A 23960-nucleotide genomic window follows, 5' to 3' on the forward strand; every position below is an offset into this window, starting at 1 on the left:
CAGATTTCTTTTGAGCATTTCAACAAACCCCACGTGGGAACAAAGTTAAACTACCAAAACTAATTAAGCATGGGGTAAATAAAACAGAACTACAAAGGAGAGCATTTGGCAACCCCTGAGTCATAAACAAGCAATATACATGATAAGAAGGATGGCCAGGAAGGACAGGATCATACTCACCTTCAGGTGAGATCTGTTTCCTGGCCCTACTTCAAAGAAACTGCCCACTGTCCTTGATGACCCAGGAGCCTGCCTGTCTAAGTGTGTGCGTGACTTGTGAAGAAAGAGAAATGGAACAGGGATGCAGAGGTGTGGATTGATCAAAAATCATATCAAAATAGTTTAAACCCAGTCAACACAATGCTTTCCTTGCTGACACTGATGGCTTACTCTATATTCATTATAATTCCTCATAGCAATCCCACCTGATCATTGCAATTGGTCCATCTAGCTGAGCACCATCTACATTGACTGGCAGCAGCCCTTCAGGCTTTCGGGCAGGGGTTTCTTCCAGCCCCACGCTGGGGGATTGAACCTGGAATCTTTTACAAAAGCAGGTGCTCTCCCAGCGAGCTACAACGCTTCCCTCTAAATCAGGCATGGGGACCACGGGGTCCTCTGAAATGCTGCTGGACTCCCAACTCCCATCAGCCCCAGCCAGCACGGCCAAAAGCCTGGGATGATGGGAGTTGTAGTCCAGCAACATCTGGAAGGCCATAGATTAAAGCACACTTTAATGATTCTTTATGTGTATTTGCATACAGTTTAGAGCAGGAGGTAGGGGATCGTGCTGCTTAGCTGTTTCTTCTGGTCCAGAGAAATGGGTTGCCCACATCTTCTCTAGAAAAGGAATTCAGAAAGCAGGAGCGTTGGTTTCAAAATCGCTTTTCTTGAATTTTGACTTAAAAAATCTTCTTGGCGAAAGGGCTGGGGAGGATCTCCAAAAACCAATTCAGTATTGTTCCAAGAGAGGCTGTCAGGCAGATGTTTTCCTATCTCAGGCTGAGTGTTTAAATGTCAGATCGACCCCATTTGAGGTCACTGCAACTACCCCAAATATGACATTCTGCGAATTGCACCAAATTATGTACACTCAGGAAGTTCGTTCAGTCCCATTTTGCTTTCTATAGCCTCTTGTCTGAATAAAATCCAAATTACCTTTAGTGGGCAGATTAAGAGGACTAGCTCTCAAAAAGCAAATTTGCTCAGATAATATTTCTGCGCTTGTGTGTGTATGTGTGTATTACGTGTCCCACGCCTGCCTCCAGAGCCCAAAAGAGCCCTGTGTTTAATGGCTCTTATGTAAGACACGTGGGGCAGAGAATGTAACTCGACCCTAACTCTACAGCTAATCTTTGCACAAAACATTATAGCTGGGCGGCTTCCGTGCATGCTCTCAGACAAGGTGTGCTCTTCAAAATGGATTAACACCTGAGAGGTTTGGGTTTTGCGGTGGCCAACCCTGCAACGTGAGCAGAGACGACATCGTGTCTTTCAGTGTTTTGGTGGCATGTGTTTTTGAAAGCTTTGCCTTGCCCTTTTCAGATGGTGCTGCCCTCTTTCAGATGCACCGGGCTGGTATTACTTTTAGTCAGCCAGGTTGCAGTTTGGGTGCTAGAGCATCTGCTGTGTATGCAGGAGGTCACAGGTTGAATCCCCAATGGCGTCTTTTGGTAGGGCTGAGACTGTCCTTGGCCTGAAACCCTGGAGAGCTGTTGCTGCCAGCCTGTGTAGACAATGTTAAGCTAGATGGACCTTCGCCCTATGGTGCCAGGGCAGGCTGCAGCAATTAAAACACGATATTAAAAACTGTTTAAAGCAACTTCCAATTGCGGAAATAGGGTGGACCCAAAAAGCATACACCTGACCTCAGGTGGTCAAAAACCAGGGTAAAAAGGCACGTCCTCAGCATTTGCGAGTTCACAGCTTAGGGGGCTACCACAGGGAAGGCCATCTCCCAACCCCACTGAGCCTCTGAGGATAGAGGAACAGCCAAGAGGACCCCCTCTGCTGATACCAGCACCCAAAGGGGGGGGGGGTCTGTAGGAAAAGAAGCTGCCTTTCAAGCATTTGGAGCCTAAGGCCTTAAAATGCTAATAGGAGCACCTTGAATTGTGCCTGAAAATGGACTCTCAACCCATGGGTTGAGAGTCCATTTTCAGGCACAATTCAAGGTGCTCCTATTAGCATTTGAGTATGGCTGCTGCATTTCGGACCAGTTGAAGGTTCTGCGTCATCAAGGGTAGCTGGATAAGCAAATGGGTCCCTGCCCCAAGGACCATGCAGCTCTAAATTTGGAGCGGGTGGGGAGGAAAAGATGAGAGCTCAGATTTAGCTGGAGTATTAAATAATGAACATAGGAAGCAACTTCTATGAACTCAAGCCACTGGTCTATCCAGCTTGTATTGTCTGCCCCAGGAATGGGGAATCTGTGGTTCTTCAGGTGTTGGGCTGTCTCTGTCAGCAGGCTTACAGTCTGAAAAGACTAACAACAACAACAACAACAACAACAACAACAACAACAACAACAACAACAACAACACATATAAAAACATAGTAAAACGTCAAACATTACACACTTCCTGGTACTAGCCTGTTACTGGCCTGACATTCTTAATTTTTAAAATAATAATAATTCCCTCTGCAGTAATGTCAAAGAGATAAACTACTACCTGACATTTAGAAGACATCTGAAGGTGGGCCCTGTTCAGGGAAGTTTTTAATGTGTGACATTTTAATGTATTTTTAATCTTTGTCGGAAGCCACCCAGCCAGATGGATGGGGTACAAATAAATTAATAATAATAATAATAATAATAATAATAATAATAATAATAATAATAATAATAATGCTGACCAGTTTGGGAAGAGTCAAAGGTTTCTGTTGTGTCCTGGGGTTACAGCACATGTCCCACTGGGAGGAACTCGCACCCAGATCTGGGTGGGAGGCGAGAGTTACAGGTGAAATCCTAGGCGTTCGCATGCCAGCCTCCTCCTCCCACTGCATCTTGAGTAAGTTAGTTCCCTGCCCTATCAACAGTTGCAGTTGTCCCATTCCACACGTACACAACTCTATGCACTGGTCTACCTGGTGGGTAAGTGGTTTATCTTTGAGATGTAGGAATTGCCACATTGCCACATCAGGGGTAGAGCACCCACCTCCCATACAGAAGGGACCATGTTCAATCCCGGATGCCTCCAATTAAAAGTATCTGGCGGCGGGGGGGGGGGGGGGGACGGGACATGGTATTTTCAAAAATGTTTCCTTCAGATGTGGATGGCAAAGGTAGCCATAGCAGAGGTTACTAACACAAGAGAGAACATTCCTCCCCTAAGAGGTCCTGTGGCCCAGTGGTAGAATGCTCTACATGCAGAAGGTCCCTGGTACAAATTGCATTTCCAGGCAGGTCTGTGGCAATAAATCAATGGGTTGCTATATACAGTCATACCTCGGGTTACAGCCGCTTCAGGTTGTGTTTTTTCGGGTTGCAGACCGCCGAAACCCGGAAGTACTGGAACGGGTTACTTCCGGGTTTCGGTGGTTGTGCATGCGCAGAAGCGCTAAATCGCAACCCGCGTGTGCGCAGACACGGCTTGCGAATGCTGCGGGTTGTGAACGTGCATCCCGCACGGATGAAGAGTTTGGATTTGATATCCGGCTTTATCACTACCCGAAGGAGTCGCAAAGCGGCTAACATTCTTCTTTCCCTTCCTCCCCCACAACAAACACTCTGTGAGGTGAGTGAGGCTGAGAGATCTTAGAGAAGTGTGACTGGCCCAAGGTCACCCAGCAGCTGCATGTGGAGGAGCAGGGAAGCGAACCCGGTTCACCAGATTACGAGTCCACTGCTCTTAACCACTACACCACACTCTCACACTGGATCACGTTCGCAACCCGAGCGTCCACTGTACCAAACAGATTGGGACTCGGGGGTCACCATGCCAGGAAGGTTGGGTACCACTGGGCCAAAAGTCATGCACTTAATTTAATTTCTTTTGGTTGGGTGATAAAAACTTTGTAGAGACAGTTAATGCTCTTTTTGACGCAGGAAATTTGATCTGAGTCGACCAGTCCCAGTGTTGTCTACACAGACTGGCAGCAGCTCTCCAGGGGGACATTCCTAGTCCTACCTGGAAGATACCATTGGGGATTGAAACTGGGAGCTTCTGCCTCCAAAGCAGATGCTCTGCCACTGAGCTGTTGCCCGTCACCTGAAAGCAAGCTAAGGTTCTAGTCCTCATGCCTCTGGACAAATGACTGAATTAAACAGGAACATGATGCTGCTGCTTTAAACTGAGTTAAGCCACTGGGTCCATTTAGCTTAGTAGTGTCTGCCTTGGCTGGCAGTGGCTCTTCAGGGGATATTTGCAACCCTCCGTAGAGATGCCGGCAATTGAACCTTCTACATACAGAGCAGACCACTGAGCCTACAGCCCTTTCAGGTTGGCATCTGTGACAGGCAGCAAAACAATAATAACATTGCAGAGTTGGGAGGGGCACCAGGGGTCATCTAGTCTGACCCCCGCTGCAGTGCATGGCTCACAGCCAAAGAATTCCTAACAGGTGGCCACCCAACCTCTGTTTAAATGCCTCCTAGTTCTTCCTAATGTTTATGATGCAGAACTGGATGTCCGTAGTTCTGGGCACTGTTCACGGTGGCTTTTGCCCTGGAGTCCTTTGTCCTGCGCTCTCAGCTGATCACCTGGCTCCTGAGGAACGTGACTCTCAGCTGCCCTTCCCAGCCACAGGCGGATAAGCCTCCATTGTGTTGCTCCATGGTTGCATCAACCCTGCTTGCACAACGTGACTTTGGAGCGCAGAGAGCCGGCACGATGTGTGCGGGAGGCTGGGCTCAGCGCCCCGCAGGAGGCATTTCCGTGGTTGTGTGTGGGCCGTTGTGCCGGGAAAAGTTGCCACGCCGGCCTCTTTCCTCACCCGCGTTTCGATGTCAAGTTTACCCGCTGGCCTGGAATAGGGGAAAGCACCGGGTTGCCGGCCTGAAACAGGGGTGTTGGGTGGATGAGATGACGGCAAACCACTTCTCTTCCTGCAGCTCTCCGGTGCCACCTGGTTTCTGCACAACTGAGGAAGTCCTTTGCCCACAGGTCACACTCGAGCCTTGCTTGTTGACACGCTACCAAGAAAATCACAGCTTTGTAGGGGATTCTTGGCCCCGTGCCCACGCTCACTAATAAGAACGGCAGCGAGAAATCCAGGTGTTTTATCTGAGAGGCCAGGCCAGCAGGGAGAAGTGGGAGTTCAATTTACGGCACCGATCTGGACAGTTCGGGAGATGTCAAAGTGGCAATCCTTAGCTGGAAGATCCCCCCCCCCCTTTAAAATATAAAACGGCGTAGAAATGCACATCAAGAACCACAAGCCCCACTGGGGGAAAGAATGGCGCCTAGACATACCATAACTGAGCTTTAAGGTGCTATTTGGCAATTAGCTTCTATATCTGAGTTTCTAACACTGCCCCATTCCATCTGATTCCAGTGATTTATTGCATTTATATCCCCCCCCTTCTTCTCCAAGGACCTCAAAGCGGTCTACATCCTCCCCCTCCCCATTTTATCCTCACAATGACCCTTTGAGAAACAGTGGTACCTTGGTACTCAAACTTAATCTGTTCCGGGAGTCCGGTCGACTCCCAAAACCATTTGAAAACCAAGGCGTGGCTTACGATTGGCTGCAGGAGCTTCCTGTACTCAAGCTGAAGCCGCGTCGGACATTCGGCTACCGAAAAACGTTTGCAAACCGGAACATTTACTTCCGGGTTTGCACCGTTCAGGAGCCAATTTATTCGGCAACTAAGCCGTTCAGGAACCAAGGTTCCACTGTAGTTTATGCTAAGAGACAGTTACTGGCCCAAGGTCACCCAGGGAACTTCGTGGTCAAGTGGAGAGCTGGACCCTGGTCACCCAAGGTCCTAATCTGACACTCTAACTACTACACCACTAGTGGCTCTCGAGTCAGAACATTGGTCCATCTCAGCCAGTATTGTCTACACTGACTGGCAGCAGCACTCCAGGGTTCCAGACAGGGAACCCTCCCAGCCCTACTTGGAGATGCCCTTGGTGATGGAACTTGGGACCTTCTGCATTCAAAGCACCTGCTCTCTACCCCTGAGCTATGGCACTTCCTAACCTGCTTTATACGCAACTAGACTATTGGTTCCTCTAGCTCAGGCACCTTCTAGGGTTTCAGGCACAGGATATTCCACCCCTACCTGGAGATGCCAACTGGGGATTGAATTTGGGGTCTTCTGCATGCAAGGCAGGTGCTCTTCCACTCAGCTGAGGCCTTCCCCAAAGGTTGCTGGACTGGGTGAGCTTCTGGCCTGATATAAATTGGGGCTCTGGTCCACAAGGATTCTTTGCTTTCAAGGCACAGAAGCACGACCACTGATCTAATCCAACTGCATTCTTGCACCAGATTGGAATACAAATGTTGTCCTCTCTTGAACTCTGCCTCCTTTCTCTCTTCACCAAACTCCTCCAGCATTCTGCTCATTCCTCTGAGCCACTCCCACTTCAAATCCTTCCTTACATATATATTCACACCTTGTTCTTTGACCTGCTTCTTTCCCCCCCCTCCTCTTTGCCATTTCATCTCCCTCTCACTCTTTTGGACCCCACCCTTTGCCTTTCCTGCCTCTCAGGTTCGCCATTGGCTGGAATGCTGTGACATCGGAGCATCCTTTGCATGGCCCAGTCCCTTTTAAGACATCAGAGGCTGCTACCATTTATTTATTTTTACCACCTCCAAATGCTTTGGACTGTAGCGGGCTGGGGCTGAGTGATTTGGGGTCACAACTCCCATCAGCCCCCAGCCCGCTGAAATTGGCAAAGGTTGGCTTGAAATGCAGATGAATCAATGCAGAACAGAGTGTGTACTCTGCATTTACTGTTATAAACACACCTGTCAGGTCACCAATGCTGCCTGGCCTGTTTAACTGCTAACCGCCATGCTCTATGAATTCCCTGCCCACTTCTCTTCCTCTCAGGGAAAGCTCTTTTCAGGAGGCAGAAGGTCAAAAATGCACTCAGTAAAGGGCTGTGCCTTTTATATCACCTGAAGACATTTTTGGGTCTTTGAGCCTCTTCCCCCGCTGCCGCCCCTCCCACAGCTCAAGCAGGAAAGGTGCGCACTGATGAGCCATGGAAAGTGGGGTTTTCCCTCTTACACAACTTGTTGGCTCTTCCCACACCCTCGATTTCAGAGTCCCAGCTTTCTTGCAGCCTTTCTGAAAGTTGAGATGTAGGAAACAGCCACAATCAGACCCTGCTTAGCTTTGCATATTATCAGTGCTTGCTTCAGGCATAGGTCAGCAACAAACATCACCCCAGGTCAGTGAAGTTAAATCTTTACTCAAGGATACGAACCACAGAGCTCAAGCCTCGTCAACTCTTCCTAGCAGGTCTTGCCCCGACGGTGCAGTTGCAAGGATCCCTCTCCCAGACTCCTCTCCAGGCTTTCCCCCATGCAGTCTGCACACAAGAAATCTTTGCTCTGCTCTTTTCATTCCTCTGTGTGTCCTCGGAGACGGGGGGGGGGGGGGGAGGGGAGCTGGTTGCAGCAGGAGGGGGAGACTTCCTGGCTTCTTCAGCTGCCTCTTGGACCCCACTCCTCTCCAGCCTCTGCTTCAGCCTTGGAGTCTGAACCGCTCTCTGTCACAGCCTCTTCCTGCTCACTAAACCCTGTTGCCTCTTCACCTTCTGAGACCTCTTCCTCCCAGTCTGCTCCCTCTTCTCCCTCTGACTACTCATTGCCCATCTCACCACCAGTCCTCTGGCTCTGAGCCTCCTTCTGCGGGTTCCCCCGGGGGTTCCCCAGCCGCTGCCTCGCACAACTCCTCTGCATCCAGACAGTCCATGACACATATGTGCTAGAAGTTTTATTTATTTTAGGATGTGAGAGAGAGGGTGTCTTGGGTGGGAAAGAGAGCGAGCGAAGGGACTGTGGAAACTTCAGTGACGGAGAGGAGGGGTGATGGCTTTGCACGCAGGCATCCCATCATTTTATTCTCTGCAATCAGGCTGTGTCTTTATCCCATTCAACCCCCAGCTAAAACAGAGACGAGAAGCCCACGTGCTTTGCCGTTACTAATTTCATTTCTATACCGCTTTATATTTTAAAGAAGAAACCTCAAAGTGGGTTGCAACACATTAAAACATCAAATGAAGCAATCCAGAATAAAACAAATTCTGGAGTGGGTGCCGCTGTCATTTCCTTTCTCTCTGCTGTGGCCCCGTGAAAGCCAGACACAATCCACACACAGAATAACAGGGAAAGGCTGTGTCTCAGTGGTTAGAGCACCTGCTTTGCAGGCCGAAGGTCCCAGGTTCACTCTCCACGTGGGTTTGGGAGAGACCTTGGAGAGCTGCTGCCAGTCAGTGCAGACAGTACTTAGATAAATGGGCCAGTGGTCTGACTCAATATAAGGCTTTCTTTATGAAGTTGTTCTTCGGTGCTGCTGGTTTGGATTGTGTGTCTTTCTCCTGTCACGCCATGTTCTCTTTTGTAGCAAAGAATAACACGAGCTGCCTTGAAGTTGACATCTAGAAAGGCAGGATAAAGCTTGTGCCGTTGTGAGAGAAAAGGAGTATTTGCCCTCTCTTGTGGAGTAGACTCACTGACGCACTCGTGATCCTCCCACATGCCTTGCAAAATTTTATAAGGTGTGGCAGTGCTGACGGTGTGCTGTCAAACTCTTATCTCAAGTCAAATCTTCTAAAGTTGTAGCGTATACATCACACTACTTTGCTCCTCTCTGTAGGTGGCTGCGGCTACTCTGTTTAAGAAACTCTGGCTATGCTCAGAGGTGCTCTTTATTATTATTTCACAATATTCTGAGGTTGCTTCTCGCCGCTACAGAGCTGATCCCTGCTCACCTCCCCACAGCCGGGAGGTTGCTTTGGTTCCAGAAGTTCTGCTTTCTTGCCAAGACCTGAAACCGATATGTGACATGTGACGGCTCTCTCTTTCTCCTCCTCGCTTTAGTTTTCCTGTTGCCATGGGGACAGCATCATCCAAGGATGACTCTCCCTCCACAAAGACCCCGGAGGCTTCGGTCCCCTTCAGCATGACGGACGTCTTCCTCTTCTCCATCATCATTGGCCTGCTGACGTACTGGTTTTTCTTCCGCAAGAAGAAAGAGGAGGTCCCTGACTTTACGAAAATCCAGCCGCCAACGGGGTGAGTGGGTTGGTGGTGAGGTACATGGGTCTCACCCATGGCAGCTTACACCCAACAGCTTCAGAGAGGCGAGTGCTGGAATCACGTTGCACATGTAGCCTTTGGAAAGGGTTTGGAAGCTTCTGCTGGCCCCAAATCCTGTGGCCAGACTGGTGTCTGGGCCCAGGTACAGGAAGCACATTAAGACAACTTCAATGGCTAGCAGTCTGTGTTTCCAGGCACAGTCCAAACTAACAATTTTGTCCTGCAAAGCCCTAGGTGTCTTGGGCACAGGCTACCTGAAAGATCGTGTCTCCCTACACGAACCTGCCTGGTGAGCCCCTTCTCTTGACCCCATCAGCACCAGAGGGGTAGCTGGTGGTGACCCAAGACAGAGCCTTTTCTGTGTGCTCTCAGATTGTGAGATCCCCTCCCAGGAGAGGTCTGACTCCCTCCCTCCCTGTTATCCTTCCACCAGCAGGCTAAGACCTTCCTCTCCAGGCAGGCATTTAGAAACTCAAGTGCAGGCAATGCAAATCTCTGGGCTTCAATGAGTTTTAGTTCCCAGTTCTAAACGTGCTTTTACTGTATTTTGACTACTGTTTTCGGATCCTTTGTTTTACGATGCATTCTGTCATGTTTGCTTTTAAAATGCGGCAAGCTGCCTCGAATCCCAGCTTGGGGAGTTAAGCCAGGAGGGAGAGTTCCCTAAATAATGCCTCAGACAGGACGATTCCTCCGCACCATACTAGCATATTTCTTTTCTGCTGGAATTTTTCACAAAAGCGATTTACGGTATGAAGCGATGAGGTTCAGAGGCAGCTGACCCAGATTGCCAGGTGCCGCTGGCTGGCATCAGTCAACGATGCTGCAGGGCTTGTGGTTCTCCTCCTCTGAAATGCAGTGGCAGCAAACTGCGGGGGGGGGGGGGGGGAGGTTCTCTATGCAGAATCCTTTGCCCGGTTCACCTTCCACCTTTGCTCCTGCTATGTGTAGATGGCATCTATTCCTGCAGGGGTGGCGACCCTCAGGCCTGGGGGCGGAATGTGGCCCTGCAGGCATCTCTGTGTGGCCCCTGAATCTCTCCTCAGGCCGCAGCCCCTCCCTAGCCCTGCTTTATAGCCCAGATATTTTTGCCTGGCTGTAAGGTGTCCTTGGACGCTGATAAAGCCCCTCGCTGGCCTGGATGGAGGACAGAGGGGGGTCTGTGAGGATGTCTACAAACCAGGCTAAGGTAAAAGTCTCAGTTGGCATCAGGGGAAGACCTCAAGGGTGCCGTTGTTTCCACAGCGCCATGCTAATGGTGGACGTTGCATTTGCAAGTGTCCTCCTTAAAGCTGGGGGTAAACGCAGGTCTGCATTTAACAGCAAGCAGGGTTGCTGGATCCTGGCCTTTGCCTCCCACCTGACTGATGGGAAGGTGCGTTAGCAGGTCGCCAGTTCAAAGTCTCAATTGCAGCAAACATACGAGGTAACCTTAAGCGAGCCGCTGTCTCAGCCTCAGTTTCCCCCATCTATAGAATGGGAAGAATGACTCTGTTTAGGGATGTTGCAACTCCTGCGGGGCTGTTGGGTGCTTACTGTGTGGAGCGATTTAACAGTGTTTTGCAAGTGCTGCACAAGTGCTTTGTCATGGTTTTAAAGCAATCGTACAGCACTTCCAAAACACTGTAAGCAGCTTCCTAAGCCCAGGAGAGTATTTGAGGAGAATTGCTTGTTAACCACCATCACCTCCAAAGTAGCTCAGAGGGGCAAATCTGTGTGAGAAAGGAGCACATCTAGATACCAAAGGATTGAAGCAGAGATCACGTGGAGCATGTTTGCTGGGGTGGTGCAATCAGTTCAAAGTCTCAACCTCTTAACCACACCACTTTTCTTTATGGTGCGGAGGAGGCCTAGAGGGTGCCCCACCCAGGGCTCTCTCTGTGAGAATGCTGTCATTTCCCCCAGCGGGGGTCAGCAATTGGGCCTTCCTCGAGGGATTGGATTTTGTTTACAAAATAGCCTGGAGAGCAGGGGGAGGAATCTGTGGTTTGGTTAATGCACCTGCGAGAGGTGGAATGCCACGGTCCCAGTTTGCAAAAGAAAGGTCCTGTGGAACTCACTCCCACAGGAGGCAACGATGGGTGCCAACCTAGATGGCTTGAAAAGGGATAGGACAAATTCATGTAGCAGAGGGCTGTTGTTGGCTACTAGCCATGTTGGCTCTGCTCTGACCCCACAGTTGCTGTGGCCAGGAATGCTTCTGAAAAACAGTTGCTGGAAGCCACAGGAGAGGAGCGGGGTCCTTGTTTTCCACAGGCATCTGGCTGGCCGCTGTGAGAAGAGGAATACTGGAATAGATGAGCCTTTTATCATTCTAATGATAAAAGAGGGAAGGAATAAGTATTCTCCAGAATGCAAAAGGTATTATCCGAAAGGGGAACCAACCCTGCAGTCCTTTCCTCCCAGGCAATCTCCTCATTTTGCCATGGGGCTGGCTGGCTGTTCCTGTGGGGTGATGCTCCCACGTCGCTTCGTGACCTTGCAGGGTGATGGATCCCCCCCACTTTACAGACATTTTGTCTCCTGTTGCTGTCTATCCGGAACGTGTGCGGAGAAGGGCAAGCAAGAGGATTAAGGGTCTGGAAACGAAGCCTTGTGAGGAACGCTTGAAGGAGTTGGGCATGTTTAGCCTGGGAAAGAGGAGACTGAGAGGTGAGATGAGAGCCATTTTCCGACACCTGAAGGGCTGTCGCATGGAAGGTTGTTTTCTGCTGCTCCGGAGGAGAGGACCCAAACCAATGGATTCCAATGACAAGAAAGGAGATTCTGACTCGATATTCTGACTGCAAGAGCTGTTTGACAGTGGAATGGAATCCCTCAGAAAGTGGTGGACTCTCTTCATTCCAAGTTTTTTGAACGGAGGCTGGATGGCCACCTGCCAGGGATTTTTTAGCTGCGATTCCTGCATTGCAAGGGGTTGGACTAGATGACCCTTGGCGGCCCCCTTTCAGCTCTCCAATTCTGTGATTCTATCTCACAGCCTGTGGGCCTCAGTCTCTCCTCTCCGGATGCTCTCCGTACATCAACAGCTGTCTTTTCTTCTTCCTCCTCACTAGAGGAAAATGCATTAACTTCTCTTAATAAATGGAACAGAGGAAGTGTTTATTCACACTTACGGTTTGCCCCCTCCCCCCCCCCCCCGGCAGAGGTCTGACCAGGCATGACCTTTTGGGGAGTTTAAAGGAGTTTGTTGAAAATGCATGTTTTGCTTCGTTTGACTATAGCCAAGTCTGCTGTCATTTCACTCTTTCCTGCTTCCATTTGACTGTGAATAATATCTCTTTTCTGCCTCTAATCTTGGCCCCTGATTGCTGGCTTCCCTTTCTTTGCATCCTCTTTCCCACGACCCTCCTCACCGATCGCTTCTCAGGTGGCCAGGCCTGTTCAAGTCCAAGAACTGAAGCGATGGTTTCTCCAACAGCAGCCTGGTGGGAGTCGAGAGTCCCAAAACATTTGGAGAGCCCTAGGCTGGCGAGGGTTGCCTTACAAACGAGACCCACGCCACTCCCCAAACAATTGCTCAAGTCATAGAATCATAAGAGTTGGAGGGGCCCCTGAGGAGCATCTAGTCCAACCCCCTGAAATGCAGGAATAAGCAGCTGTCTCGTAAGAGAATCGAACCTGCAGCCTTGGCGTTAATCGGCACCACACTCTTCTTATGTCCTTATGTTAACTGCAGCTGCCAGGATTCTTTGGGGGAAACCGTGACTCTTTAAAATCATTTGTTGATGTTGCTTTAAATGCATGCTGCAGATGGGGCGGTGGCGACGGAGGGTCTCTGGGTCTGGAAGCCCTGCGTTCAGCCATTCCTTCTGTCGCAGACTCTGCAGCTTGCCTTCCATGCAAAAGCAGGATAATACAAACCAGCTTGTGCCAAGATATGCTGCGTGTTAATTCTGTGGCTTCTGCGCGCTGCATTTTCCCCACAGCGAGGCCCATGGGGCAGGCTGGCCATGGGGAACAACTTTTTATTTTTAAAGAAAGTTTTGGGGGAGAGGATTAACCTTTTAGGACACTCTCCCCTCCCTTCACTTCCTCTGCACACACCCCTTGAGTCTTGTTCTGAAAAAGGTCCTGCAGGGACAAGAACTCTGGGGGAAGTGACAGAGATGCTTTTAATTATTTAATTAAGAAATAGTGCTGTGATGTAAACCTGTTGTTAGGGCAACGGGCGTTTCACTCCGTGAGACGTCTCTCTCTCTCTCTCTCTCTCTCTCTCTCTCTCTCTCTCTCTCTTCCCCCCCACCCCCTTCAACCCTTGAATGGTTAGAGAGATGGGGAGTGTTGCAAGGGACCCTGGGAGTTTTCATTCTTGAGTTTCTCTCTCCCCCCCCCCGCCGCCACTCATTCCTTTCTGCTCCCGCCAGATGTTGGGAGTATAGTTGGGTTCGTGCCGGACCCTCCGGGTAACTTTTGCAAAGGCAGCCGGCACGAATCCCAGAGGGATCGAGCCAGTCTCTTTGCAGGGACTTGGTATGCAGAGCTCTGCTCCGCTCTTAAACAAAAGGGGGGCTGTGGCCGCTGGCTTTTTAAGCTCCGGGAGAGGGCTCAGGGGGGCGAGGGACCCCTCGTGTGCGTGCCTGTCTCGCGGCGGAGCGCGGCTCAGCCCTCCTGGCTCCCTGCAGCTGGCATGAAAGTGCAGGGTCGGAACCCGCCATGGGCTGCACATATTCGTCTCCACCCGAGGAGGGTCCTCCGGGGAGGTAAGTGAGCAGATGTGCCCTTTCGGGAGGTTTTGTGGCTCTGCGCCTCGGATGCAAGGCTGGCTCTTCTCGAGCTTGCTTGAGCCAACCGTTCTGGATGCAAAAACTTGCCTGGAGGCTGGCGGAGGGGAGCTCCGTTGAGAGGAAAGCACTCTGCAGTTCGCAGGGATGCTGCCATGCGAGGCTGGTGCGTCGCAGGAATGGCTCTATCCTCTTCCTTTTTCTCTGTTCTTACCCCCACCGTTGTGGGGAAGGGCAGAAAAGAGCCTCTGCTTTGCATGCAGGACGTCCCAGGTCGAAACCTCAGTGGCCTCTCCGGGGAGGCCTGGAAGAGTTCCTCGCCTGAATCCCTTGCTGCCAGTCCGTGTAGGCAGTACTGAGCCAGATGGGCCCAAGGTCCAACAGCACCAGGATTTGTGTTCCAGTTTGCCAAAGCACCCAAAACTTCATAGGGGCTAGCCTGCTCTTTCTCGAAGGCCCAGGTGTCAAAATGTTTAGGAGGAGGAGGGGTCCTGTGGCTCAGTGCATGGCAGGATGCTGGCTCCTGGTTCAGCACACACCTCACCCTGCACCCCCAGATCCTGGAGAGCTGCTGCCAGTCAGAGTAAGTCCAAGCTAAGCCATTGCTCTGACCTGGCTCCATAAGTCTCTTTTCCAGACTAATAAACAATCTGTAGGTCTGGAGGCACATGAGGCCACCAGCCACCGAATCTGGGAAGCCTGTATATGCCACTCTGCATTCTGCAACAGAAGAAAGGCAGGGTATATACATTTAAGGAATTTATATTAATAATAATTGTTCTTCCTGCAAGTTCACTGACATCAGCCTTGTAAGTTGGGTCAGTATTGTGTCTTCCCACCCACCCCTTATTTTGCACATTTTTACTTATTCACAGTTCTCAATATTCAGCATTGGCTTATTTGTTTGGAGTAGTTAGTTTCCCATAATAGATTATTTACCATGCCGGCTGGTATCAAGCCTCCAGGTTGGGAGGCAGTGTATCTGTCAGTTTCTTGGGAGCGCCAAGATGGGGAGGGGCTTCTGCCCTGCTTGGGAGCTTCCTGATTGGCTAAATCTGGATGGACCCATAGTCTCATCCATAGGCTCTTCTTTAATGTCATCACGAGTCACGAGAGGAGTGGAATCTCCATTTACAAAACCAATCTATCGTTGACGACCAGATGTAACAGGGATCTGATGCCGCCTCTGCCTCTTCGATTCCCAGAAGAGGCGTCTTGGCCGGATAGTGTGGGAAACAGGATATTGGACCAGAGGGGCCTCTGGATCTGATTCAGCAGGGATAGTTTTTAAAAGCATTCAGCTATGCAGCCGCTGTCACAGTTAGGATGGCAAAGGCGGGAGGAGAATCTCTGTTCTGATTCATTCTTGCAGATACCCATTGGGCTTGAGGGCAAGTCATAGTCTCTTCCTAACTACTAGGGCGATTTTTGTAAACCGGAATTGTTGAGCCAAAGCTGTCAGTATTGTACGAGTCATGAATTATGAGTGTACATGGGTCTCCTGTGGACTTCACTAGCAAGACTGTTTCAATCTGTTTTAGAAAGTTTCCATGCAAGGAGCCTGCAGATTCAATTTCTGGTGTAACTCTGCACTTCCTGCTTAGAAATAGGTCCCATTAAATTTAAGAGGAATAGCTATACCAAGTAAGAGTGTTTACCTGGGGTTTCCAAAGGCATCCCTTTACCTGCTTCTAAAGTTTCTTTTTTTTAATTACATTGTGCAGTGTTCTCTTTTCTTTTTTAATCTTTTGGCAGTGGCCGGCAGGGTGGGCTGATTATTATTTTTTTTACATCAAGGTGATTTTAAATCTGCAGCAAGAAAATCTAGCTTGGTCAGTAGAGCATGAGACTCTACTGATGGCTAGTTGACCTGGATGGCCCTCTCCTCCACGAATTTGTCTTGTCCTCTTTTAAAGCCACCCAAGTTGGTGGCCACCACTGCCCTCCTGTGGGAGGGAGTTCCACTGTCTGTTCTGAATAAATCAGTCCTGTCTTCTTTGCATGCCAGGCCAAAGGGCTCACATGCTCTCTGATGTGAGTGCTGTGAAATGCTGATCCGCGATGGACCAGCAAAGACAAGGGGTGTGTGGTTGACTGTTTCAGCTTACAGATTCTCTGGCCATGGCTATATACTGTTGGCAACAGCAGATCTCCTCCTGTAAAATGGGAGGAGAGAAATGTACCTCAAGAGTAGCATTATATCTATATCTATACAGGTATCTACCCTGAATCTGCAGGGTTAATATCCTGTCTTATCCTTCTTCTTTTTACTACAGCTCCCATTTATTTTTGCTTTTATTCATTTATTGTGTTTATATCTCACCCTTTTCTCCGAAGGGCGCACACACGGCTTTTCCTCCCTATGAGGTAGGTTAGGCTGGGACTCAGTGACTGGCTGCCAAGGTGACTTTTGTGGCTGAGCAGAGATTCGAACCCTGGTCTCTCCCAAGTCCTAGTCCGGCACTCTTAAACACTCCACTCCCACTGGCTCTCCTGAGATGAAGCTCTGGCCTATCTGCCTTGCCCATCTGCCTGTTGCCAGTTATAATAATTATTATTATTATTAATAATAATTCATTATTTGTACCCCGCCCATCTGACTGGCTTGCCCCAGCCACTCTGTGCGGCCCTCCGTTGGTGAAAGCTGCTCCACCAGCTGACTCCTCCCCTCCCCTTTGAAATCCCCTCCAAGCTCCGCCCTCACCCCCTGGCCCCACCCACTCCAGCTCTGACCCTGCAGAAAGTGACTGTGTGTGTCATAGAATCAAAGGACTGTAGAATCAGAAGGGTCCCCAGGGTCATCTAGTCCAACCCCCTGCAATGCCTCTTTGCGTGTTGTGCTGTGCTTGAAATCCAAAGCTGGCAAACCACGCTGATTCCGCCCCCCCCCCCTTTCCCTTTCCCTGCCTGCCTCACATTCTTCTCCTATTGTGAAACAGGAATGGGAACCAATTCCATGTCTCTGCTCTTGGCTGCTGTTAGGAGCAGGCAGACAGCCAGCTCCTCTCCACCTCCTCCTCCTCCTTTGAAAAGCATCCTCGCCTCCTGTGGGATCCAATTAGGCATCTCGCTCCTCCTCCTCTCTCTCTCTCTCTCTCTCTCTCTCTGTGTGTGTCTCCCCCATGCAAAATAAAAACATCTCCATCTTTTTCACCTCTTGAGGCCCACGCCTCCCACATCCAGATGTGTGCTTCGTTCAGGCCAATTTGGACATCCCTCTCGGATGAGCTGTCCTTGTTGCTCACCGCCGGAAGCGCTGCTTGCTAAGCCTCCTCTAGCACAGGCCTTGGACCCTCCTGGACTTTTTTGAAGCTCTTGTTTGCTTGCCTGCCTAATGAGCTTGGCTCTCTACTCCCCTTCTTCTTCTTCTTCCTTTTTTTTGGGGGGGGAGGGGAGGGGGACGTCTGCCTCCTCCCCCTCCAGACAGCCTTGCCTCTCTCTCCAAGGCTGCTGCGCTAAAAGGCCTTGGCAAGGCAGCCTCCTCCCCCAGGGCAAAGTCTGTTGTCGCAACAGTCCCGTCTGTGGGGCATCAGAGCTGAAAGGGGGCCCCATTGGAGGCCAGCCAGCCAGCCCCTGCTCAGGGTGCAAGATCTGCAGTGCTGGTTGCAACACAGCCCCCGCTAGAATCATAGAATTGCAGAGTTTGGTGGGACCCCCCCCAAAGCAATGCAGGTAGCAGCCTGGTCTCTCCAGCAAAGGAAAAGCAGCCTGTTCCACTGTCAAAAAGACTTTCGCCCTTGCAGTGTGTTTCCGAACACTCACCCAAAACCTGCTCCCTTGCAATGGGTCCTCCATAGGTCCTGTTCCTGCCCTCTGGAGCAACAGGGGACACAAGAACAGGCTGCCGAATCGGGCCAGTGGCCCACCTAGTCTGGCATCCTGTTCTGACAGTGGCCATCCAGATGCAATTGGGGAAACCCGCAAGCAGGATTCGAGCAGAAGAGCCCTCTCCCCTCCTGTGGCTTCCAGCAACTTGTATTCAGAAGCATTGCCTCGGTCCTGAATACCTGAAGGAGCGTCTCCACCTCTATCGTTCTGCCCAGACACAGATCCAGTGCCGAGGGCCTTCTGGGGGTTCCCTCACTGTGAGAAATGAGGTTACAGGGCAGAGGGCCTTCTCGGTGGTGGCGCCTGCACAGTGGAACGCCCTCCCATCAAATGTCAAGGAAATAAGCAACTGTCCTACTTTTAAAAGACATCTGAAGGCAGTCCTGTTTTGGGACGTTTTTAATGTTTAATGCTGTATTGTGTTTTTAATATTCGATTGGGAGCTGCCCAGAGTGGCTGAGGAAACCCAGCCAGATGGGCAGGGTAAAGATAATAAATTATTATTGTTGTTGTTATTGCTGCCTCCAACTGTGAAGGCAGAGCAGAAGCAGCATGGCAAGTAGCTCCTGCTCTCTGAGTTGATCCAATCCTCTTTTAAAACCATCCAAGCTGATACCTTCCTGTGGAAGCGAGTTCCATAGATTAACACTGCGGTGCGCAAAGAAGGACTTTCTGTTTTCTGTCCTCCATGCTCAGCTTCATTGAATGTCCAAAGAGTTCTAGTGTTATGAGAGAGGGAGACAAACCTTTTCCTATCCCCTTTCTCCTGGTTGTGCATCATTTTACAGACGTCTGTCATGTCACCTCTTACTCCCAAATACTGCAACTTCTTCTCATAAAGGAGTCATCCCCTTGATAATTTCAGTTGTGCTTTTCTGAACAGGAAGAAATCCACTGTGAACCCTATAAGCATAGCTCTTTGTGTGAGCAGGAATGCTATAGTAGGAGACTGGGTCAAGAGCTAAACAATGACACTTTGCTTCAAATGCCTGTTTGGCCATGAAGGTTTTCTGGGTGTCCTTTGCATAGTCATTATCACTCAGCATAACCTTAGGACTTGATTTATTTCTGACTTTTATATTCTACCCATTCCACACGATCCTCTTCGTCCACTCTCTTAGCTATGACATTGTGTTGTCTATTGCTTTTTGCTGCTCCTGTTTCATTGTGCCCTCCTGAGCTGCTCCTGCCCCAGACAGTGTCTGGTGGGGGATTTTAAATTGTGGTATGCAAATCCTCCGAGTTAAATAGTCATAGCTCACCTCAAAGGGTGGTCGTTGGAGGAAAAGGAGTGGGGATGCAAAAGCTGCAATAATGTCACCGCTGCTGATGGTGTCGGAACTACCCTTGCGTATCGTTTTCTTGTAATCCTTAAGAGTGACCCTGCAAGGTAGGCCAGAATTGCCGCCCCCTCTTTGCTGATGTTGAAGCCTGAGAGAGTGTGACTCCAGAAGCAAAGAGCTGGTGATAAAAATGAATTTAAGGAACCGCAGAAAGAGGAGGAAGGAAGTTGAGTTTTGAAATGTTAAAATGACTGTGAAACTATTGAAATGTATATAACTGAAAATCATAAATATATATGTATATATATGTATGTATGTATGTATGTATGTATATATATTAAAGATAACTCTATCTCTCTTTCCTCCAGAGAGAAGACAACAAATGAGGGCAGCTTCATTGAGAAAATGAAAAAGACGGTATGTTTGGCTTTTATTATGTTCATACTTTTAAGCTAGTAGGCTAGAAATGGAAGCTGCCTAAGACATTGTCCACAAGCCTTGATCCTCTGCTATGGAGTGACTGAGCCAGCTGAATGGTGATACTGGTTAGGAATGCAGGAAGTAGCTTTGTCCCAAGTCAGACCATTGATCTGTCTAGCTCAGTATTGCCTACACGGGGTGGCAGCAGCGGCTTTCCAGGATTTCAGACTGAAGTCTTTTCCCAGCTGTTCCTAAGGATGATTCTAGTCCTTGTGGTTCTTAGGAAAGGGCTGGAATGGGAAGATAGCTGCTTCATACAGAGTCAGATCATTGGCCTGTCTAGGTCAGCATTGCCTGCACTGGCTGGCAACAACACCAGGGTTTCAAGCAGGGAATATTTCCCATCCCTGCCTGGAGGGATTGAACCCGGGATCTTCTGCATGCAAAGCTGATCCTCTGCCTCTGAGCTATGGCACGTAGCAAGCAGGGAAGAGTCACCTCTTTGCCAATCAAGTGGTATATAAATGTTGTTTAATAAAAAAACCCACCAGAATTTATACTGCATGCATTTCTCCCTAAAATACTAATATTTTTGCACTCACCCCCCCGCACCCATAAACTCTGAAAATATGCATTTCTTGAATTGAGGACCAGCTTGCAAAACTCAGAGGAGCATGTGGAACTGTGGTCCAATCTGTGTACTGGGTCAGGAAGTGCAAATTTGAGTTGATTCACGTCAAACCCCCACAAAACTCTCCCCCGTACCTTCCCGCTGTCTGAAATGGGTGCCATTCAGGGAGGGTTTTACCACTTTCACCTGCTGCCCCAGCGTGGAGCAGAGCAAGTTTGCAGAGAGCGATTCAGGGAGGTTGGGACCAGGCCTTTGGTGATGAGCGAGCCCAGAGTTTTTGAACCGACTTGAGTTGTCTTTCCTTCTCAGGGCAGAAACATAGTGGTCTTCTATGGATCTCAGACGGGAACTGGTGAAGAATTTGCCAACCGCCTTGCTAAAGACGCCCATCGTTATGGGATGCGGGGCATGTCTGCCGACCCAGAGGAGTACGACCTGGTATGTTCTCTGCAAAATCCAGCCCGTTTGGGTCCTTGACGTGATGAGGGACAAGCCCTGCTCTGCTTTTCCCACAAGCAAGGCCTTCCCTGAATTGCTTCAGGAATTCCTTTGTGTAACTTTGCCTTCTTGCAACCTAAGCATGGTCCTCCCCTTCACATTGGAGACGTGGGATGAGTGGGTGACATAATGTGCTTTCAACATCTGTCTTGCACACAAATACTTGGTTCGTCCCAAAGAACGTTTCCAACCAAAGGAAGATAGTTACCTAAGATCACATGCCCAGGGGCGTTTGGAATTCTTCTGGGGAACTCTTGACATGCTCAGGAGCCGTCTCCTTATGTGCTGCCCCACTCTCATTCCCAGGCCGACTTGAGTCGCCTCTCTGAGATCGATAAGTCGCTAGCGGTCTTCTGTATGGCCACTTACGGAGAAGGGGATCCCACAGACAACGCCCAGGATTTCTACGATTGGCTGCAGGAAACGGACGCTGACCTCTCCGGCCTCAAATTTGCAGTGAGCATTTTTATTTCTCCCTCTGCCATTCTTTTTCCGGGGCTCAGGTTTGACATATCTATGTGGTATGTGTGTTTGTGTAAAAGAAGCTGCATTGGGGCTATTTCAGGCTCTTTGCCTCAAAATCTAGTTGCATCTGTTGCGTATTTAGCAGATTATTATTTTTTTAATCATGATTTTTATTGAGTTTTCCATATTTCATTTCATTGTACATATCCAAAGCTTACATTATTACTCAAAAAGAACACCGACCTCCTTCCCTCCCTCTTTCTGACTTTCCTATAACTTTAACATATTTATCGCATTTCTATAATCACTTCTTTACCTTATATCATCTTTTAAAAATCACCCTCTCATTTGTAAATTAGCTCCTTCTTTCCACATTACCAAACGTTTTCATGTGTTTACAATTTTCTTTCAAATAATATATAAATTTGCTCCAGTCTTTTTGAAATCTGTCATCTGGTCGATTCCTATTTAGCAGATTTATTGCGCTGCAGAAAGTATGCTGGGGAGACCACACGTTCAGGAAACAATGAAGAAATGCAGAAATATATTTTGCTTGGCTTTAATTACAAAAACAAAAACTCCTCTTACATAAGTATGACCCATTCACCAGGGTACTGAGAGAGGTATATGCTGCTCTTTATATACTATACCCAATTGCTGACACAGCTTAATTAACACAACTTAACAGCACCTGCTATACTGCTTCACAGCTGTAAAACTAGGTCATGATATTTACTCTGGCCTTTAAAGAGATACACATCTTGTGAAACAATAATGAACCTTGATATTTAAATAAACCATTCAACAGCTTCTCCCAGTGAATCTGAATTCTGAGTGGCAAATGACCTCAGTGATTTTAGCCTTGAAACATACCCAGCCCCTTAAACCTGCAGAGGCTCCCCGCTCCCTGCTCTTGCCATATTGTGGCTCTCATGGAAACTGACGAAATGAGCATCTCATCAGAAGAATGTGGATGTCATGGACTGGCTAGATTCAGAGTAGTGGGGGGAGGCAGCAGCTGGGGAACCCCCAGGGAATCCCCAGGGGAAGAAGGGTCAGAGCCTGGGGATTGGTGGTGGGATGACGATGAGTGGTCAGAGGGAGAAGGAGGAGGAGACTGGGAGGAGGAGGGGTCGGAAGCAGAAGAGGCAACAGGGTTTAGTGAGCAAGAAGAGGATGTGGCAGAGAGCAGTTCAGAGGCAGGAGAGGAAGGGGACCAGGAGACAGAGATGAGGCAGGCTGCTGCAGAATCCAGGGTGTCTCCCCCTCCTGCTGTGACCCGCTCACCTCCTACCTGGTCTCCCCGAACACACAGAGATATTGGCTGTGCGCAGGCGCAGTCTCCGATTGATTGCCAAAAACCCAGGAGAGAAGGGGGCATAGGCAGCTGTGGGGAGGCAGGGGACCTTCAGTCCTTCCAACTGCCTCATTGGGGAAAGACCTACAGGGAAGAGTTGCTGGAGCAACTTTTAGAAAACGCCTCTCGCGGTGTTGTTTCTCTTTGCTAAACAAAGCCAAAGCCTTTGAATCTTTACCAGACCAAAACTGTTCCCTGAGCTCCAGAGAGGTGCGCCTTTTGCAGAAAGAGCCAACAAGCTGACGCTGGTTGTTATTGTTGCTTTCTTAGGTGTTTGGCTTGGGGAACAAGACCTATGAGCATTTCAACGCCATGGGGAAGTACGTGGACAAGAGGCTGGAAGAGCTTGGAGCCCAGCGGATCTTTGAACTCGGGCTAGGAGACGACGACGGGAAGTAAGTGAGCCTTGGTCAGCCTGGATAGCTCAGTTGGCATGGGTTGCAGGTTCGAATCCCCCTATGGGACAGCTGCATATTCCTTCATTGCAGGGGGTTGGAATAGATGACGTCTTTGGGACCCTTTCAACTCTACGATTCTAGGATTTTAGGACTTCAAGTGCTGAATTTGGCCTTCTCTTCTCACCCTTTAACAAATGCTATTCTGAAAGCTTTTTAAAAAATTCTGCTGGAACTGTTGAGAAGACTAGAAATGCAGCAGCCGCTGCAAAGTTGAGCATTTGTGAAAGTGGCTAAGAGCAAATGGCTTTAAACCAGCCGGAAGAGTTTGAGGGACAGGTTCTGCTATGAGAAAAGTGTTTCTCTGACTTTAAAGAGGCATTTCCGTGATTGTAGAGAGGGCTGAGCATGAGAGAAGCAAAAGAAGTCAGGAGGGGGGGATGAACCTTCTTCCTAACCTGTGCATGCAAGAAGCTTTTAATCCTTGACCCTGAAACAAGGCTTGAGACGCTAGGCATATAATAATACAGTGGTACCTTGGGTGGCGCTCTGGGTTACACCACAGAGCCTAGGGCTTGCTGATCAGAAGGTCAGCAGTCGAATCCCCGTGACGGGGTGAGCTCCCATTGCTGGGTCCCTGCTCCTGCCAACCTGGCAGTTCAAAAGCATGTCAAAGTGCAAATAGATAAATATGTACCGCTCTGGCGGGAAGGTAAACGGCATTTCCGTGCGCTGCTCTGGTTCACCAGAAGCGGCTTAGTCATGCTGGCCGCATAACCCAGAAGCTGTACGCCGGCTCCTTCGGCCAATAAAGCGAGATGAGTGCCACAACCCCAGAGTCGGCCACGACTAGACCTAACGGTCAGGGGTTCCTTTACCTTGGGTTACATACACTTCAGGTTACATATTCTTCAGGTTACAGACTCCGCTAACCCAGAAATAGTGCTTCAGGTTAAGAACTTTGCTTCAGGATAAGAACAGAAATCGTGCTCTGCGGCGTGGCAGCAGCAGGAGGCCCCATTACCTAAAGTGGTGCTTCAGGTTAAGAACAGTTTCAGGTTAAGAACGGACCTCCGGAACAAATTAAGTGCTTAACCCGAGGTACCACTGTAATAGTAGTGGTGGTGGTGATGATGA

The 23960-nt window shown here is 49.4% G+C and overlaps 1 protein-coding gene across 1 annotated transcript in view; it reads left to right on the forward strand.

Annotated features, from left to right (window-relative positions):
* POR (cytochrome p450 oxidoreductase) overlaps window positions 1-23960 on the forward strand; it is a 49135-nt gene that overhangs the window by 8439 nt on the left and 16736 nt on the right. Inside the window, 5 exon segments of the mRNA XM_028708883.2 lie at window positions 9004-9198; window positions 19426-19474; window positions 20418-20546; window positions 20913-21062; window positions 22699-22823. Of these exon segments, the coding sequence (XP_028564716.2) occupies window positions 9004-9198; window positions 19426-19474; window positions 20418-20546; window positions 20913-21062; window positions 22699-22823 (648 nt within the window).

This window comes from Podarcis muralis, chromosome 15 (assembly GCF_964188315.1).
Source record: "Podarcis muralis chromosome 15, rPodMur119.hap1.1, whole genome shotgun sequence".
NCBI classification, from domain to species: Eukaryota; Metazoa; Chordata; class Lepidosauria; order Squamata; family Lacertidae; genus Podarcis; species Podarcis muralis.